The sequence below is a fragment of the Calidris pugnax genome, unplaced genomic scaffold (genome assembly GCF_001431845.1).
Source record: "Calidris pugnax isolate Ruff unplaced genomic scaffold, ASM143184v1 scaffold72, whole genome shotgun sequence".
Classification (NCBI taxonomy): domain Eukaryota; kingdom Metazoa; phylum Chordata; class Aves; order Charadriiformes; family Scolopacidae; genus Calidris; species Calidris pugnax.
Genome location: NW_015090808.1, coordinates 1,845,186 through 1,864,030, shown reverse-complemented (window position 1 = coordinate 1,864,030; position 18,845 = coordinate 1,845,186). Strand labels below are relative to the sequence as shown.

General features: G+C 41.0%; 1 protein-coding gene across 2 annotated transcripts in view; it reads left to right on the top strand.

Annotated features, from left to right (window-relative positions):
* ANTXR2 (anthrax toxin receptor 2) overlaps window positions 1-18,845 on the top strand; it is a 100,253-nt gene that overhangs the window by 18,172 nt on the left and 63,236 nt on the right. For both annotated transcript variants that reach the window (XM_014938363.1, XM_014938362.1), the window contains exons 7-9: window positions 8,501-8,561; window positions 9,628-9,723; window positions 14,121-14,190. In XM_014938363.1, the coding sequence (XP_014793849.1) occupies window positions 8,501-8,561; window positions 9,628-9,723; window positions 14,121-14,190 (227 nt within the window). The remainder of the gene's footprint in view (window positions 1-8,500; window positions 8,562-9,627; window positions 9,724-14,120; window positions 14,191-18,845) is intronic.

Genomic DNA, 18,845 nt, shown 5'->3' with positions numbered 1-18,845 from the left:
TACATTTGGTTTACTCAGTGACTGCAAATGAGGTACTGCTTAGACATTGTATAATTAGAATATTCTCACTAACCTGACACTGCACCAGGCTTCTCTCTGATGGTTATTTTATGCAAGACCATATGTCTCAGGGATTTATTTTTTTTTCATTTAGATAGGGGACAGGATAGCAACCTCCCCACCCCCCCCGTACGCTGGCTCTTTGTCTGAGGCAGTGCTGAGCAGTGTCAGGAAGCAGGCTGCAATTGGCAGCGAGCTGTAGTTAAGAGCACAGATGTTTGGCAGCAGATAGAGGTAGATCTCATTAGGTATTAACTGCTGTAGTTCCTTTGCCTTGACTTTGTTGGAGAGAAGCATCAAAATGGTGTTTCCTCTAAAAGCATGTGTTTAATTCCAAGTTATCTTGAACTGATTTTCTCTCATGTAGTGTGAGGTGGTCCTGTTGCCTCACCGCTTTCTGCACAGATTAGTGCTGGGAAAAGAATGGGAAGTGATAGGGCTTGCTTTAACCCAGTAGGGACACATTATGTGAGACTGACCTATAAATATAGTACGGAATTCCATTCTGCATGTGGATCCCACGTTTTGGGGTTGGGATTTTTTAGTACTTCTTTTTCATTAAGCTCAGATTATAATGACATGGACCTTGTGACACTATCTGAAGAAATGGAAAGTCTTGCTTTAAAAACAAGCAAGCATTTTCAGGGAATTTAAACACTAGTTGTGCTATGGAGAAGCTGGCCTGTCTAAAGCCTAAGGTGTGCTGTGAAGGTGCTTCTGACCTAGAGATCCTGAGTGTGATTAAGGTTACTCAAGTATAATCATAGAATCATAGAAATAATCACTGAAATCAAGAGCTCTACTTACATTCCAGACCCAATCCAGGTCTTTGTCTTTAAAGCCTAACTCTACTACAACATAAGGGGGCATAACTCTTACTCAGGTGAAAAAACCCCAAACAATTCATGAATGAGGGAAAGCTGCAGTGATACCAGCATATATACAGCCTATGTTTTTCACCACCCTGATTTCACCCGTGTTCACTATTACATATTGTAAGGTTCAATGAATTCAGTATGAAAAAATACTGATCTATGGATAGTCAGCATTTCATTCTCTAGAACAAAAATAGCAAATGAGTCCATTCCACCAATTAAACACCTCCTGCTTTACTTTCATTTCCTTTTTACTGCCTCAGCAATAGTGAAAAAAAAAAAAAAGCTTTAAGTTACAGGGAAAAAAAAAAAAAAAGCTTTAAGTTACAGGGAAAAAAAAAAAAAAAGCTTTAAGTTACAGGGAAAAAAAAAAAAAAAGCTTTAAGTTACAGGGAAAAAAAAAAAAAAAGCTTTAAGTTACAGGGAAAAAAAAAAAAAGAGAAATAAAGCTTCCAGTAGTACTTTTAAATGACTCACGGAAAAATAAAACCACACAGAAACATGGGTTAAACACAGTCCTCATTCAGCCAATCAGCACAAGTAAGGCAAAGTAGTTTTAGGAAGTAAAGTAAGCATCTGTGTGAACTCAGCTTTGATAGGTTCTGCCTGACTCACCCCAGCCAGCCAGGCTGCTGGCCCAGCCTACCCTGAGACGGCTAAAGCAAACAACAGAACAACACTGTTTTCACTACACGTCTTTCTGAGGAGTTTCACGGCTCCAAGCTGGGAGGAAGCTCAGGAAACTATTAACTTACCAGAAAAGGGACTCACTCCAGAGCGTTGTTCCAGAAGCTCAGACACCTTCAAGCAGCTCTGACCCAGACCTTTTAGGCCCCACTTAGACACACTGCTATATCCATATCCCCATGCAGCTCGGTTCCTGCCGACCACTGAAAGAGCTGCTCCCCAGCCCCAGGTGTGGGGCATTCCTGATCAGCACTCCGTGGGACCCCAAAGGTGTAGGCAATCCCTGATCAGGAAAAGGTCGACAGAACTTGAGTGTTACAGCTGACAATTAACAGAGGCTTTGCTTGTGTGCACAGATCCAACTGAGACTAGTAATGCTAAAGGTAGTTTTAAATGCGCTTTTGTTATCACGGTCCTCAGACACTGTTTTGTCAGTTAGCTGTAATGTGTGCCATCTTCCCTTCCTGCCCTCCTTCCTTCAGTACGTTTTATGGAATGAAGTATCTGTGTTTTGCAGTAGCAATTACAAGGTTGTAGGTGGCTAACTTAAGCATGTTTACCGCTGTATCTTTGTGGAGGGCAGAACTAAAGGAGATGCAACTCTGTGCTGCTGGTTTCAAGTTTAACTGAAAAAGGCGGTTGGCACAGCACGTGAGGAAAAGCACATCCTCTCTGTGTATCACGCTATGAACAAAGCTTATGCAGTTTTAATTATGTTTGCAGTTTACCATGGTTCCCAGATCTGCTTTCCTCGTGGTTGGTTATATTTTGCTCACTAGGTGTTGTGTTTATAGCATCCCTAGGGAAAGTTATGAACCCCACAGTTGGAAGGGAGAGAGGAGAGAAAAGGGGGTGGAAACCTGTATAGAAAATCTTGAGTTTGCTATTAGACTAGCATTTAAGGGTTTTTTGGTGCTGTTTTGCCATCTTTCCCAGTTGTGCAGCACACATTTTGCCGTGAGCGCACACATGACTGGCTGGCAGCACCAGTTGTGCAGCACACATTTTGCCGTGAGCGTGCACATGACTGGCTGGCATATCAATAGGCAGAGCTCTAGGCGCAAGCCCAGAGCGCAGTGAGCAGCAGCTAATACTGCTGTAAGTATATGTTTGTGCACAGAACATGGAAGTGATTACATTGCACTGTCAACACATTTTGTACGTCTTGCTATACATGAGTGTAGCAAACAAGATCGTTTTTTAAAGGTGAAGATTTTTTTCCCCTTTAAAACTTGGTGCTGGCAATAGCAAGTTAGGTACATTTGTCTATTACAGTACATCCACTTCTGTTCATGAAACCATTTTGTCTTCCCCTGTAAAGAGTCAAACCAGCCTGACTGGGGGTCAAGCTTCCAGTGAGCAATGATGTAAACACAGAATTGCATGTTTGGAATTGAACTGTAGGGAGTAAAGGCCACCAGTGACTTGGGAAGTCCTTGGTTCAAAATTATTAGTGTGCCAAGTCTGATCAAAATGTGGTAATGAGCTCTTTTCCTCCAGCACTTCACATTTATACTAATCTTTTTACCAGGAAGCAAACACATATCCACAGACCATTTTCCAGTTTCAGAACAGTAGAGTTAAAAATCATTGTGGTGGTTCAATAAAGAATCCAGCTGTGCTGATGACCTACCCCAAACCCTGAACTTAGGGCACAGTTCCGGGGAAGAACAGATGCCGTGCAAGTTATGATTTATGGTGCTGACTGCTGCCAAAAACTTTTGAACTGCATACTGGGGCTAAGCAAAATCAAATGGTGCTGTGAAATAAATTGACACTTAGCGTATTTTGTTAATTGTCGATGTACAGTTGGGTTGCTCATGGCTCGTTACTACTGCATTGTTCTCACAATTTCTTGGAACATGAAATTCATTAAAGTGCTGGAAGGGAAAGTTGTTGTTTTAGCCTGCATGTAACACTGTGCCGCATGGTACAGCTCTGTTCGGCAGTATGTTCTGAGTGGATGGTAGTCAAAATACTTAAAAGGCTGCAGGAGCCGTGCTGCTGCACAGTTTAAACTCCGAGAACTTATAAGAGGCAGTAGCAAGGGTGAAAAGTGAGTCAGAGCAGAGCTGGGCCCTGTCTGTGCCAAGTCAAAGAGGTACTAGAAGATGCAGAAGGCATGTTTTCCACGGGAAGAAACATTTACAGAAAGCACAGGCAAGATCTGTGAGAAGGCAAAATTTATAAACAGAGGTGGAGTTTGCAAAGACTACAAGCACTAGTGAGCCTTATGCCATCTTGTTATTTGGCTGCATTTTTGCAATTTATTGCAGGGACATCTGCCTTTTCTATGCTAATGTAATTGTTTGCGTAGGTGTATTGTTTCTGCAGCTTAAATCTAACAAAACATGATATTGTTTTTCAATTCAGACACCTACAGGTCAGAAACTGACAATGTTTCTGTAAAACATCTCTAATTGAATTAAATATTTTATTAATGACAAAAATGCTAAACCACTCATTTAGGAAGTGGGCTGTGAAGTTTATGCAAGGCTTCGGGAACCTTCTAGTGGGAAATGCATAGAAATCCATGCCACTGATGATAAGGATTGATACAGATTTTAAGTACTGATTTACAATCAGGTTGTTCAGAAAAAAAATTTTGCTAGGTAGAAAGCAGTCCCAAACTGAAAAGTTGATAAAGTAGATGGTCTTTCTACAACTGTTTTCAGAAAAAAAAAAATGGTCTTTCTACAACTGTTTTCAGAAAAAAATTAAATGTGTACTTGTTTGTGCCTGAGGAAGATTAAACTTACATGGAACACAAAACTCTCCGCAGAGTCTGAAATAGCTTGAGAGATGGAGATAGGTGACAGTCAGACAATGCAGGACTTACAGAGAAAACCTGAGCTCCAGGTAGCTGTTCAGGAGCCAAACAGTTCAGTGCCGATTGCCTCACACCTGGCTGTTGCTGAGCTGATAGAAAGGGTTTGACAGCAGGAGTTGAGTACATAGACACTCCTCTAAAGGACAGAGCCTCTGAGAACTGTGTGTATGCCAGGTTCTGCAGGACTGTTGTGGAAAGAAGCAGAATCTAATTTTCTGTGTGGGACATCAAAGCCTTGATCCAGCAAGAGACACCTTTAACTGTAAGGCAGGATCTCATCCCACTGTATTGAACAGAAGATTCATATGCTTGAAGTTACATGCGTGGATAAGGAACACGATAGCTGGCTCACAGACAGAAATGAGCAATCCAGCAGCTGGTTTATGAGTGACCCTATTGGAAAAGAAAAGCTTGTTTGCACAAACAGAATCCCAGTATATGTTGGTGAGTTTGAACCAAGGGTGAGTTTGGTTTTGAGTGCCCATGGGATTTTTTGGATGCCTCATTCTGATAACTTCTGCTCTTTAAAGTATTCTGACATGATTAGCTTGCATTACTGAGGAGTGCTGTGGAAACTGTACATTAGCCAGACACTTAATAGCTGTAAGATGTGATTTTCACCAAGAGCCCCAGAAGCTCTTCTGCCTTCAGCTGACCCTCAGAAGCTATGCCGTGTAGTTTTTTCAGCACTGAGCATAAGCTGCCTTCATGCAGCTTGTTATTGAGGTAGCTGTTATAATAATTGTTTGTAGAAAACATCATAATAACATCTTTTTTAATCTTTCTTTAATCATTGCTGCTGCAATATGGCAATGATGTACCAAATTATGTATATGGGGGAGCTACAGAACAGTTTCCTCAGCAGTCTGTTGTTGAATAAGAGAATATTTGGGGCCTCCATTTCACATCTCATTTTCTTTAAGGACAAGAGAGTGACTAGCTTGAAGAGCAGAACTCTACTGCCTTCTTTTTGCAGCAGCTGCACGTGCTTCCTAACGAGCATTAAAATGGCAAGCCCCCACCTGTGACTGAGGTTATCCTCCCCACTTTCATTAGCCTCTGGGTGGTTCCAGCTGTTTCCCATAGCACAGACTGTCCCAGACTTGGAGGAACCCCATTTCGGAAGCTGCAAGACAACAGGACCGAGGCTGACAGGTTTCCACTCTATTTTGCACTTTGTTTTGTGGGGCAGTGTTTCTTTCTGGGACACTAGCATTCAGGGAGGGGGCTAGGAGGAAAGCCTTGGCAAGCCTGGGAGAAGAGAGCCCTATATTTGGTGTGGCGCTCTGGAAATGAAATGGATGACATCAACTCTCTGAATCTCTCCCTGCTTGCTGTTAAACTAAGGCAATTTATAGTCTTATTTGAATTTATGTCAGCAGAGTGTTTAACTACCCTATCCAAAGATGGCCTTATATAGTAATTATTTCAACTTTTCTTGTGGGCAGTAGGTTTCTAAATAATGAAGCAGCAATGCCAGATCATTCTCTGATCATCCTGAACTGGCAAAGAGGGAGTGTAGTACAGATTTTTGTAGAGTTCATTTCAATCTTGCTGACTTTGCGGCCCAGGTTTCCACAGCAAGGACTTTAAGGTTAGTTTCAAATTTTTAAAAGGGGGCAGAGGAGTGGAGAAGAAAGGTGAAATTATATGCATGCTTTGGTTTGTACGCTGCCGTTGTTATGGCCCAGTTTATCCTTAAATCTATAGGTTCTTTTCCTGTTTTATATTGCATTTGGAAACACAGTGTTAGAAAATTCACTATCAGATCCAATGCAATTACAGAATTACTACTTTCCAAGACAGGACGGATTATGTCTGTCATTATCTTCTCCTCTCCCCGTCCCCCAATTCATAATGTGGCCCTGCTCCATCAGACACTGGAAAAATGGGGACAGGATAGGAGTTGGAAAGTTTCTCCCTGTCTATATTGTGCTGCTTTAAAATAATAATTAAAAAAGTTAATTCGGTAGGCTTTGATACTGCCAGTTGCTAGATCTGTACTTCAAATTAAAGGAAATCTATAGTCTTATTGACTTGGACTCTTCGTGTGACTCATTCTCTTCAGAGGAAAAAAAAACAACAAACGGAACATGTTTTTACAGTAAAGGAGTAGAATGCTTTAGTCTTTTTGTATTTTATTTTGCACAAAATATCCCCTCCCCCAATAAACTAAGTAACAGTTCCTCTCTCTACACTGAAATAGGAATCAAAACCTAAGTCCTTTTTTGGAAGCGAGAACCTCAGCTAATATAAACCAGTCAACTTGCACTGAACTTCAAACTACATTCTTTCCAAAGATCTCTATTCCTGTTTCTCATCCAAATGTATGCACCTGCAAGGTCTCTATTTTTAAAATACTACTTAATGTTTACAAATGGGTTTTGAAGCACTAAAAGGTAATTCGTGTACAACAGTTTGTGGGGAGACAGGTGATATAGAAAGTGTTAAACAAGGCAGGTTATTATTTTTCTTGGCATGGTTTTTAGTATGTACAGTGACAAATATGTTATTGTTTCTGCCGGCTCTGAATATATAGCAACAGAAATCACTAGCAAGTAGAGGAGACAGAGTTCAGAAAAAAAAAAAAGGGCTTATTTAAATAAAGGAAAAATGAGCTAAGATTAAGGCAGAGTTAACATTTACTGACAGTTAGGCCAGCTCAAGAGCAGGCACAGATTTGGCACATGGAGGTAGTGACAGGACAATAACAGGACTTTCTACTAGGCACGTGATTACAAGGACTCTGATTCCATGTAGTATTATATAGGAATGCCTGCTAAAAATACACCACTTATTACAGGGGAAGTAAAAGTTTTCAGAGAGGAAAATTGAAAAACATTGGGAAAAAAATTATTACAGAATCTTCATGGTTGGAAGGGATCTTTGAGATCGAGTCCAACCACAGAAAAAACAAAACCACAATTACACGTTATTATTCACATTATCATGCAAAGATAGAAGGAATTTAAATTGTGGATTGTTATGTGTGTTTAACCCTATAAGCTTCAAGAGACTCATTTCCACTGAGTTAGCAGAAATGCCATTACCTGTTTAGAGAATGGGAACAGCATTTCAGTAATAGGTATTCACATCTCTTTCCTGGACAGAAATAACAAGTAGAGCTGGGGCCCTGCTGCAGGGCTGAGACCCTGGCAGTGGGAGGAAAGTACGGTCTCACGCTTGGATTAGCAGCAGTTGCAGTCAGACAAGCTTGACCCATTCCTTCTGAGACACACTGGTTGTGAATGGAAAATGAAGTGGTCTGCAGCAATCAACACTTGGGGCTATTTACACCTCTGCTTAAGTGTCTGTGGATAACTTGATCACTTCATGTATTTGTAAATAGTAAAACGTGTCTTGGCTGAAACAAAGGGGGGTGTCTGAGACTTCTAAGTACAAATTGGTTAAAGGTGTCTAGTTCCTCCTTTCTCTTACGGTCCATCCCTTGTATTTCTAAGTCACCTGTAGGAGTATTGTTTTGTCCCAGCCATTTGGAAGAATATTCCCTGCCTGGTTGGAGAATCAAAGCAGGCTGACTGGTACAGCAGTCAAAAAACCCGATGCGACAGAAGGCAGCGCAGTCAAGAGCACCGTACGTTCTTGCTCTGCTTTACATAGGGCAGGGTGCCAGCACTTGGAATCATGTGCACTTGGCTTGACCCACAGATTGTTGGAAGACTGCTTTTGACTGGATTAGATTTTGGATCAGGCTCCTTGTGAGTAATTTTTGGCTTAGACGTTAGGATTGGAGTTCATGGAAAATTAGGTTAGGGATCTAGACAGAAATTTCAAGACCAAAATCAAACATCATTATGTTTAAAAGACTGACCCGGATTTAACAAACTAATCCAAGGAGACTTGTCTGTGCAGGCATGCAGAAATTTTACATGGTCAAGGCAATGTCCTACAAAGCCAGACTTGTGCAAATCAAACCTGTAGCTGTGCATGTGTATCTATTAGGGACAAGCATTTGTTTTAAAATAATATTTCTCACTGAAATAGTACATTGAAACCTATTTATAACTAGCTTCCTCCTTTGCAATAGGTTTTGAAGCAATCTTGCACTGAGATTTTATATTTGGAGCCATCCAGTGTCTGTGTGGGAGGTAAGTTTTTATAATTTTAAAATAATATTCAGTTATTATAGGACTGTGATTTCCCTGTTTGACCCAAAGGAAAACCATACAGGTCTCTAGAATAAAACATCTCTAAAAAAATCCTTAAGGAGTTTAAGAAAGATCAGACCCTTCTCTGTTGACTCATTTTGCTCTTCAGAGGAGCTGTCTTCCAGGGCCTACATCAGAACTTAGGTAATGCGTGTGAAAGTTCGAGATGCATTTATCTGCCCCTCTCCTGTCAGTTGTGCTCTGCGCTTCCCCTCGAACTTATTCTGTGACACCCACATACTGTTTTACCTATGGGCACGGAGCAAAGTTCTGGGAATCCTAATAATGAACGGTCATATAAATTCATTACAGTATTTCTAGTGCCCTGCCCCAAATGCATGGAATGTTAGCAGTAAAGCATTTGACTACATTTTTGTGGTGTTTATTAAGTAGAGGAGTTGCTCAAAATCTTAAGGGCTTGTCTTCTGAGTTTCACAATCCACACAGTTTGAGGCCTATCAAAATAAGGTAGTTGCAAAACCTTTTGATATTTTTATTATAAACATGGATTGTCTCAACGAGGTAGTGGCCTTGGTAAACAAACCATTTTCACTCCTCTGTGAAATTCACAAGTAGTGTGGCCCTTATGCAACTTCCAGAGGAAACAGTACTAAGGAGAAATGTTTTCTTCATCTGGCACTTTAAGTTGGCCCAAACAAGGTTTGGGGGTCTTCTTATGAGACCCAGATTTCCAATTTATCAGAGCATGCACTGGGAAACTCTTTCTTACTGTGCAGCTGAGCCCCAGATCCTGTTGATAGTCAGAATCAACTTCCATTTTAATAGGGCTGCCTCAGCGACAGAGATTTGGGAAGAAATCTTTATCTTTCCTGTAGTGACTTAGCTGAAGAAGCAGTAACATGGCTTAATGAAAAAGGAGACCCGAGTAAGTTAGAAGCATTACAATGTTGTGCTTCATTTATTGGGGGCTATATTGAAATTCTCCTTGCCCAACAGTGCAGTGCACTGAAGATTGGTGATTTTGGGTTTTTGCTTTTCTCTCCAGAGGAATTTGAAGTTGTTCTTAGAGGAAGCGGCTTAACCCTTGGTGGGAAAACCGACAGTGTTACTTGTACCTATCAAGTGAACGGAACTACACTTCGTAAGTATTAAAGTTTGAGATGATCTGCCTTTGTACTTCCTAATAAATGATTTATTTTCTTCTTGTTATCTCATTTAAATAACATCAAAAGAGAAAAATTAGATAGAGGAGGAAAACAGGAAAATTCTGAGGATTAGTAAGAGGATGCAAGTTATTTCACATCTTCCTCAGTGGTTTGGATTTGCTAACAATTGCCATTAGCTGTAAACAGTGACTGGTGTTTAGCAGCCTGGCTGGCTGTGTGAATGAACATGGTGATAACTGTCTGGTTCTGATGTTTGCCTGAGCAGATGTTACCCAATGAAAAAAAAAACCAAACCCAGAGTGACCAAGCACCCCATAGTGCATGAAGGCCCAGGCCAAGACATAAGCTCTCATCATGATTTTCTGAGGTGCACGTACCTTGTTATCTGGGAGTGTCATCTCTTCCATTCTGTCTGGGGTACCAGATGTGGAGCCATCATGCTGGTTGTTTCAGGGGCTTGGCAGGGCCTGGGTGCCCGTTCCATGACATGGAGTGAGTCCTCTTCCTGGAGATCGTGCAACAGCATAGAATAAGGCCAAGTCAGAACAGTTGGTACTATTTTATCCCTGTATTTTGACATGGTTCATCAGTCTAGTGTCCCAAGCAGCACACACCTGGTCGCACATCTTGCTGCAACCAGACCCCCAGCAGGACTGTAGTTTCCTGACCTGTGGAAAGGAACTTTGCTTCAGACAGAGTAACTGTGGCATCTTTTGCAGTCATTTTCCCTGTAGTGTTATCTGTGGTTTTTGGGTGGGTGAGGGGAGTACAGATGGGTGTTGGTTTTGATTTTTTTTTTTTATTAGTACTCACCATTGGCCAGATGTTACAATCCTTAGTTATTCAATTGTCAAACTACAGGTACAGAGGAGAAATCTTTCTGAGTGGAGTGCTGCATAAGTTAGAAAAACTCTAAAAGTAACTGAGAGGTAGCACAAACTATTATCCTCTTGCTATCTGATAAGTATGCTCACAGAGAATTGAATTTTCAGCAAAATATTCAGGACTTGGTCTTCTCTTGCTCAATGCATTAACTTGCAGCAGGGCAGAGGAAAAGCCATGCCAGAATCTGGATTAGTCTCCTTGTGCTGCTCTGTTCCCTGAACTGGCACAAGGTACATGATGGTGGAAAAAATGCCATTAATGGAAAACTCCATGACTTTTTTATTATATCTAAAACTAAACTAAAGAGGAGGGCTAGTATAACTACATCCAACTTCTTGCTCCGAGCAGTATTCCTTAGAAGCAAGCCAGGCTGGAAAATGACCAAACCGGGCCTGTAGAAAAAAAACAACTAATTTTTTCCCTACCTACTGTCTGATTTTTATATTAGTCTGTCTTAAATTCTTACCCAATTGAACATGTGTTTCCAGTACATTTTCTTTTTTACTCTGGATATCATATATACTTGAATGGGCTCTCCTGCCTGTTAAATATCTGCAATAAATTGGAAGAATAAGAGAAGAGCACAGTGGTTCTGGATAAAGGCAACCTGTGTAAATAAATTCTGCTTGTATAAATTTCCTTTCACTTTCAATTAAAATTGTCACCTTCGTTTCTTTCATTAAACTGTAGCTTGCTTATTTACACTTGTTGCATAAATTAGCTTCACAGAGCTAGAATTTGGAACGTGGCTGCACGTTATTGCTGCAGTTGTCTATTTATTAACATGGTATACCTTTCTTACTTGGAGAAGTGGGGAAACAGACTAGTTTAGTCCACGTGAATAAAATTAATTTAACACTACCTAGGGGAAACAGTTGAGACCCCAGCTACAGGACCTGAATTCTGCTCCTGCTTTGCTTCTGACATGTTTACCATGAGCAGTCACTTCTCTACACTCCAGTCTGCCCATTTGAGCAATTAAAACAATAGCACATACCTTCTTCACAGGAGTGTTTTCAGACTTGCATCAGTATGGTTATGTTTGTGGTGACGTTCGTACCATTCAGGATCTTCTGATGCATTAAGGGCCTACAGAATACGAGATAAGGAAGGATTTAACCATTTTCCATAAGCCTTCTCTGTCCTGCTGGTGGGTGCTACCATCATAGTAAAAGTTTTAGCATGACTTGGTAGCAACACTGGCAGCATACACCGAATAGGCTTAGTGGCTGGTAGGTTGCAGTGCTGTGCAGCCAACAGTAGCCCCTAGGAAACTGAATTTTGTTGTGCTCTGTGCTACAAGTGTGGGATGAACCCACTGTGGAGAGTGTCCAGGGGGAAGCTGGAAAGGATGGGCAGGAGTCCAGAACACAAGCTGTAAGGAGGAATAGAAAAGGTCAGTTTGGTACATCTACAGGAAAGGAAGAATGGCCAAAGTAATTGTTAATTATGGGCTGCTACAGGGCTGAAAAGAATAAGCTGGGTGTTCCAAATCCACTGAGAAGAGAAGTAACACACTTCAAATTCTGCAGCAGATCTAGGTGAGGTATTAGGAGAATGGTTCTCATGTAAACATTTCTCAGGCTGGAGCAGGTTACCTAGAAAGCCTTTTAACAGCTTAGATGAGTGTCATTGAAGAATGTCTGAAGAACGTTGTCTTTCAATAACATTTTGAAATGTTTTCTGACTCTGGTTTCTCTGCTTCTCTGATTGTGTGGTCTTTTATAGCAGTATGGCACATGTATGTCTGCTTTGCCATGGTAGAAATAACTATACTTGGACAGAATGAAGCCCCCAAATACTTGCTAGCATCTGATGTGAGAATTTCCAACTAGATCTCTGGGCTGCCTTTTTTTTTTTCTTGGCTTCAGGAAAGGGTGTGCTAAAGCCCACAAAGGGAGGGGAATGGCATAGTGATGTATTTATTATACGTTGCAGCGTAAAAACACAATCTGCTGTATGGGATCTTGCCAGAGGCCTGCTACAACCCACCCAGGGTCTCGTCTTCAGCAATGGACAACAGCAAATGTTTAGGGACTACTATAGGAAGGAAATTCAGAAATTTAATGTGATCCTTCTCCTGATACGCAAGCTCATTCTCTACAGCTCAGTGCTGGGCTCCAAGAGCTTTTGTCTCAGGGGAAACATAAATGAGAACAGTGGAACTAGGTTGGGCAAAAAGGTAGGAAGGGCACTTTGAACAGTAGCAGGAGGAAGCAGATGGTCCCAAGAAAAGTAAAATTGTTCCTAGGTCATTGCATTCCCCTCTACGAAAAACTGGTAGTCTCTCAGTGGAACCTTCACCATTTGAGGGTATAACAGAGGGTACCTGTGTGAGGATGTATTTCAATGTTAGTTCCCCTTACTGATAGCCTGGGCTCCACTTTGGGACCAGCCTCAGAGCAAACCCTTATTTTGTCAGTTCCTTTGGTTTTAAAAGATGCATTTGGCATGTTTCTCTTTTTGCATTTATAAAGAACCATTACCAAATGCTAGAAAGGAAACCTGCCAAATGTAGCTGTGGGATAGAAAAATAATCTATGAAACATACCATTAAGACAAAAACATATGGCAATGTGCTAATCCCTCTTCCCCACCTCACAACTAGCCCCGAATCTAGGCCAAGCAGTCAGTGCAGATTATAGCAAATAAGAAAAGCTTATTTATGCTAACAGCTCCTCCTTCAGCTGCCCCTAAACTACTTCTATGCCTGCCGGTTCCTGAAATGCAGGACAGAGTCATCTCCAAGTTTATCTGGCAGATCATGTATCTGCTCTCACCCCTAATCAGGAAATAGCCCATGCTTGCAGGAGCCGTTCCAGTACAGAAATTAAGTCCTACTATAGGGAAGTCTAGGAGGATGGTTCTGCACACAGGAGCAGAATTTCTCCCAGCTCACCAAAGGCATCAGGGAAAAGAGCTCCCTCCTCTCCTTTTCACAATGGCAGAAAAGGAGTGCTGTGCTGGAGACAGTGCTCTGCAAGTACATACTTCATATGTTTTGAGAGATTTGTGAAGAGATTCAAAAGCATGAGAAACACTGGAGCAATAGGCACTCCAATCACAACTGATAGAAAAGTCTTGAATGCAGTGCACAGGGTGGGCGCTAATTAGAAACAAACCTTCATCTTCCAAAAATTAGGAAATCCCTAATAATTTTTTCCACTTTGTGTAAAAACAGTCTTGATTCTAGGAAATTATTTCTCTGGAAGAACATGAGCTGACTTGAGTAACATAAAGTAAGTAACGTAATGCGAGCTCACACTCACATTTAAAGCCAGCTCTTGGTTTCTGTGTTCAAGGTGAGGCTTTAAAAAAAGCACCAGCTTTATTCCCTCCCTTGGGCCTGCTTTGCTTGCAAGTTCCAGACACAACCAAATGGTAACCAGCACACTGTGAGAGGGAAGGGACTGTATAGCCTGTTCACATGTCAGCTTCTCATTTAAGCAGCACAGTTTATTAAGCTCATGTGATTTGTTTTTTGCAGATGAAAAACCAAAAACAGTGGAATCTGACTTTTTGCTCTGCCCTGCACCAATCCTATACAGAAGCGGCCAGTAAGTACTTGAAACCAATGTCATCCTATGTTTTGTTAGAATTGGACCCATTAGTGCTGATGTGAATCATGAGGGGTTTTGGCTAGAGGCAGTCTTTTGTTGGGTTTATGGGAGGTGGTTTGTTGTTGCATTCCCCCCCCCCCAAACAATAATCCTTTCAACTGTGTGCACAATTACAGCTTTACTTCTGCCTGCTGGCCTCTCAACTTTGTTGTGTGTGGTGCGTGTTTTTTTTTCCCCCCCCCCCCCCCCCCCCATTCTTGTGTTATTTCCCTGGTGTATTTGCCAGCTTTGGAATGGGCTTTAAATAGTCATCTGTGACCAAACCAATTTGGACAGTGCCTTAAAAATGAATATTCAGCCAGTTTATTAAACACTGAAAAGGTCTGGCTTGTCATAAGTTTTATGCAGATTAGCTGTTTTAACAGGGCATAATATGCTCTCTTCTGGATAATCTTTAGGCTCATTGTTAAATAGATTACATTATCACTGACACTTACAAGCTATTATTAAAATCATGTGTCAAGATGTGTACCATTGCTCAACATGTAATGATAAAACGAGGCAGTAATTTAACAACGGCAGCAATCTCGTAACAGCGCTGTGGCTGAACTGCAGTTCTAGCCTTATTCTAAGTGTCACTGGCCATGGCTGCACATTACTTCTGGCCCTTTGAGAACTAATCCTTCCCTCCTTCTCTCAAATTGAGACATGCCCTAGGCTTTTGAGATCACTTCAACTTCATTGTTCAGATTTGTGAAACTAAGATAATCAGAAGTCAGAAAACTGCATGTCAGATCTTGGCCCTGAGGAGGGCGAAGGCTTTCAGGCCGTTGGCTTTCTCCCTGTTTTGCAGAGTTATTTGGGATGAGGCTAATATTAATCCAGTGGGAAGCACAGCAGTTCCTTACAGCTCTGCATTGTCATTTTTCCGTGGCAATTATTTGCAGTTTAAGAACCAAACATACTGCATATATGATTTTCAGTAGTTACTTCTGAGTTAAGCAACAATCAGCTGCCTCAGTTGTGCTGTAAGACAGAGAGCAAAACCCCAAACACACATCTGTTTTGTGTATTAAATAGCAACTGGGAGGAGAACAGTTGGAAAGCAGTAGAAGAGAAAAAAAAACCATCAGTGATTAACCCCAGTGGAAGAGTGGGGTGAATCACTACAGAGGAGCTGCATCGCAGCCTGTGTGCAGCAGCCAGAGCTTCCCTCTGGGGAGCTGCAGCGCAGGGAAAACAAGCGCAGAGCAGAGCAAGGGGTGAGCTTCTCATGCTGTTGTGTTTCCCTGACACTCCAGTTCCCTTTTACAGAGCGATGTGAAACACTGACCTTGTCCTGTGTGCAGCTGGAGTTTGTTAGGCCCATGCGCCTTCATATTCAGGTTGAACTAGGCTGTACCCTGTGATGTACCAGTTGTACAGCAGCACAGCTGGAACAGGCTGTGCTCAGCTACGACAGCTCAGCACCGTGCACAGCTGTAAGAGAACTGACTTTGTCATCAGAACCATGTGAATTGGTCAGGTTAAGAACCCCTCCTCTCCATGCCAACTATTTCAGTGAAGATACCTTAGAACAGAAAAATGGCAGCAAATTAGGCCCCCAGTATTAAGCACCCCAACACCTGAAACTATAAATGCTTTGCCGTACACTGGTAGTCTGAGAGTATGTAAACAGCCTATCCTGCCAAATGAATATGAAATGCAGGGAATATTTATATAGATTAAAGCACAGTGGAAGTTGTTTGAACACTGTGGGTTTTTTTCTTACTCTTTGTTTGGCCTGTGAAGCATTATTGAAACAGAGAACTCGCCACATAGTAATGGCAGTGTAGATCAAGCATCTAATTACAGCACGTTTCTTCTCAGCAGTGTTTTTAAGAAAGAATGCATGAACAATACATATGAAGTTGTATAGGTTGACAGGAAAAAAATTTTTCAAAGGTTACTGTGTGAAATATACTTCCATAACCTGCTATTTGAAGTAGTTACAGCCTTGGCCCGGAGATAAACAGTTTTCTGTGCAGAAGACTGACAGCTATGAGAGATATTTACATACTTGAACTCTTGACTTTCCATTGGCACAGCTCAGACTATTGCTGGATAACTCCCAGTAATTCCTCATGTAGTAGAGCTAATATTAGTTGCTAATGTAGCAACAACCAGTCTGCTCTTTTTCTAGTTCACTTTAGTGGAATTAAGAGCAACAGAAGCAAAGTTAGCTTTGTGACTCTGAAACCTGCAGCTTGGTTTCTGGGTAAGTGGTAAAGACTCACCAGGTTTCATTGTATTTTTGTAATTGGAGACACTTCTTGTTAAGTAATGAATTTGCAGTTTTCACATGCAGAACAATAGAAACCTATGTGGAACAGATAAAATGCCAAAGTACCCAAGATGTTGGGTTGGTAAACCCCTGGTTTCCTGGACTCATGCCATTGTGTATTTTTACTTTCTTTCCAACTGCTGGCTGCATTTAGCTAGGAGCCTCCAAAATGCCAGCTGTAGTTTTAACCAAGCATTCTTTTCAAAGCCTGTTTTTTCACAGTACCATGTAGCAGATGGATGCGGTATCCTTAGGTTATGTGGCAACATGACTGTGCTGTTTGTGCCATTTAAAATACCTTCTTGTCGTGCCACTTCTGGAGTGCAAAATTACATAGTCTGCTTACAAAACCAGCTCATTTTAAAAAAGCCCTGATTAGCTAACAAATGAGAATTACTTGGGCTTTCTACATGAGCAACTTATGCATTGTAAAAAATAATAAAAATACTGAAATAATCCAGAAAGGAAAAGTACTGTGTACACTCTGCAGGAAGATGATGAGGAAACAAACCCAAGTTGAATTGCTTTGCTTGAGATACCAAGTATGTATTGCAAGGGCAAGTGTGACATTACAACTAAGCTGGTTTAGTAAAGAGGACTCAGATTCTACTATGCTGACCATTTAAAAGCCATAGATTTTTAGGGTCTTGAGAACGTTTGAGAAAACTAGTTCCCCTTTTCAGCTCTGGCTTGAATTTGCTGCCCTGCTACAGCTCCAGGTAATCAAACTGATTCAGGGATTTCTTTGACCTCTCCATTACTTTAGATGTTTCTGTAGTCATTGTACTTTGGAAAGAAAACAGAACCCTTGTCTCTGCAAGACCAGTACAGGAAAAAGCAGTATATTTCTAGAAGTGTACATTCTTCTGCTACCTTCACTTTTGTTCTTTTCATTTTGCTCCAAGTTCAAGTACACATTCAGAAAATATAACACTAGGCTTACTCCACAAACAGTTGGTTTCTGTTCTTCTAATCCAGTGGTAAAATCTCCTCCCCCTGCCTTCAATGGAAAGACTATCAGAACAATATATTTCTCTTACTTCCCAAACATTTACAAGTTCTCAATTAAAGTTTAAACTAGCACAACACCACAATATTTTACTGAAAAATCTGTAATGAATGTTTACACGTCTACTATTGAACTACCTCAGTTTTTTTGAACTCTAGTTTCTCACTGGATTATTACAGTGCCTACTGAAAACATTCAATTTGATCTTGTGAAGATACTCATTTAAGCAAAGCAAAAAAGGTTATGCCTAGGCTAGGCAGCGAATTATTCAAAATGAACCAACAGGCTGAGAAAATAAGTCATTGTTCTTAAAATAGTTCAGAGCTACAAAAGTTTATTAAGCAGCTGCAGCGTTGTTGGCCATTTCCCACCTCTATACATCCTGCGCTTGAATTCCTACAGTGCTTGCTCTAAGATTAGCTCATAAAATGAAATTAGCATTTACCTCTTGGTCTAACAAGACAGATAATCTTCTCACAACTTGAAATACATTGACTAAGTGTATCTGAGCACACATACAAAAAAGTTGGTTATGTGTTTCAAAACACTAAAAAAGGGGCAAACAGGTTAAGTGGGATCATTGCTTGAAGAATCCCATGGTTTCCATCTCTCAGTTGAGAGGCTTTGGCACCCTTGTGGTGACTGGCACTTGACTCTGCCTGTCAGGGTGTGCCTTAGGACAGAAGCAGGCAGTATCTTGCTCCTTGGGCTTGTAAGCTTAAGCAATAATGAAGGCAAAAAGGACAAATCCAAACATAAACCTGAGTGCAAGTGAAACCTTGCTTGCAGTTACCTTGAATTTGTGATCAGGTGGGATGCAGAGGTGGTACAGTCTGCACTACTGTTTTTTAATGACCTTACTTGCCCTGTATTCAAATCATGTTGGCTTCAGCTCACATACATCCCTTCCTACATCCTGTCCAACATGAACAGCTGGTGGCACTTAAAAAGCAAAGATTAAATAGGAATTATTTTTTGTGTGGTAGGAAGAAAAATTACTACACTTGTATTCCCAAATTCTTAGTTGCCTCCAGTTTCAAAGTAGCTGACTTTAAGTTTAGTCTCCAGCATGCAGCTCACAATGCACGAGCTACCCTGATAGACATCATCAGGGCTTTTTTATGGATTGCTAGTGGTAAGAGATCTTGGCAACAGCCTAAATTCACAAGTTTAGTGATAACTTTAAATGTATTTCCTATCCAGACGTTCCAATGAGGAGTTACTGAGCGAAAAATTAACCTTACTAAGTCTTATGAAAGTATGAATGTAATTGGAGACTAAATAGCTCACACTCTTATAACTGTAAAAAAAAAAAAAAAA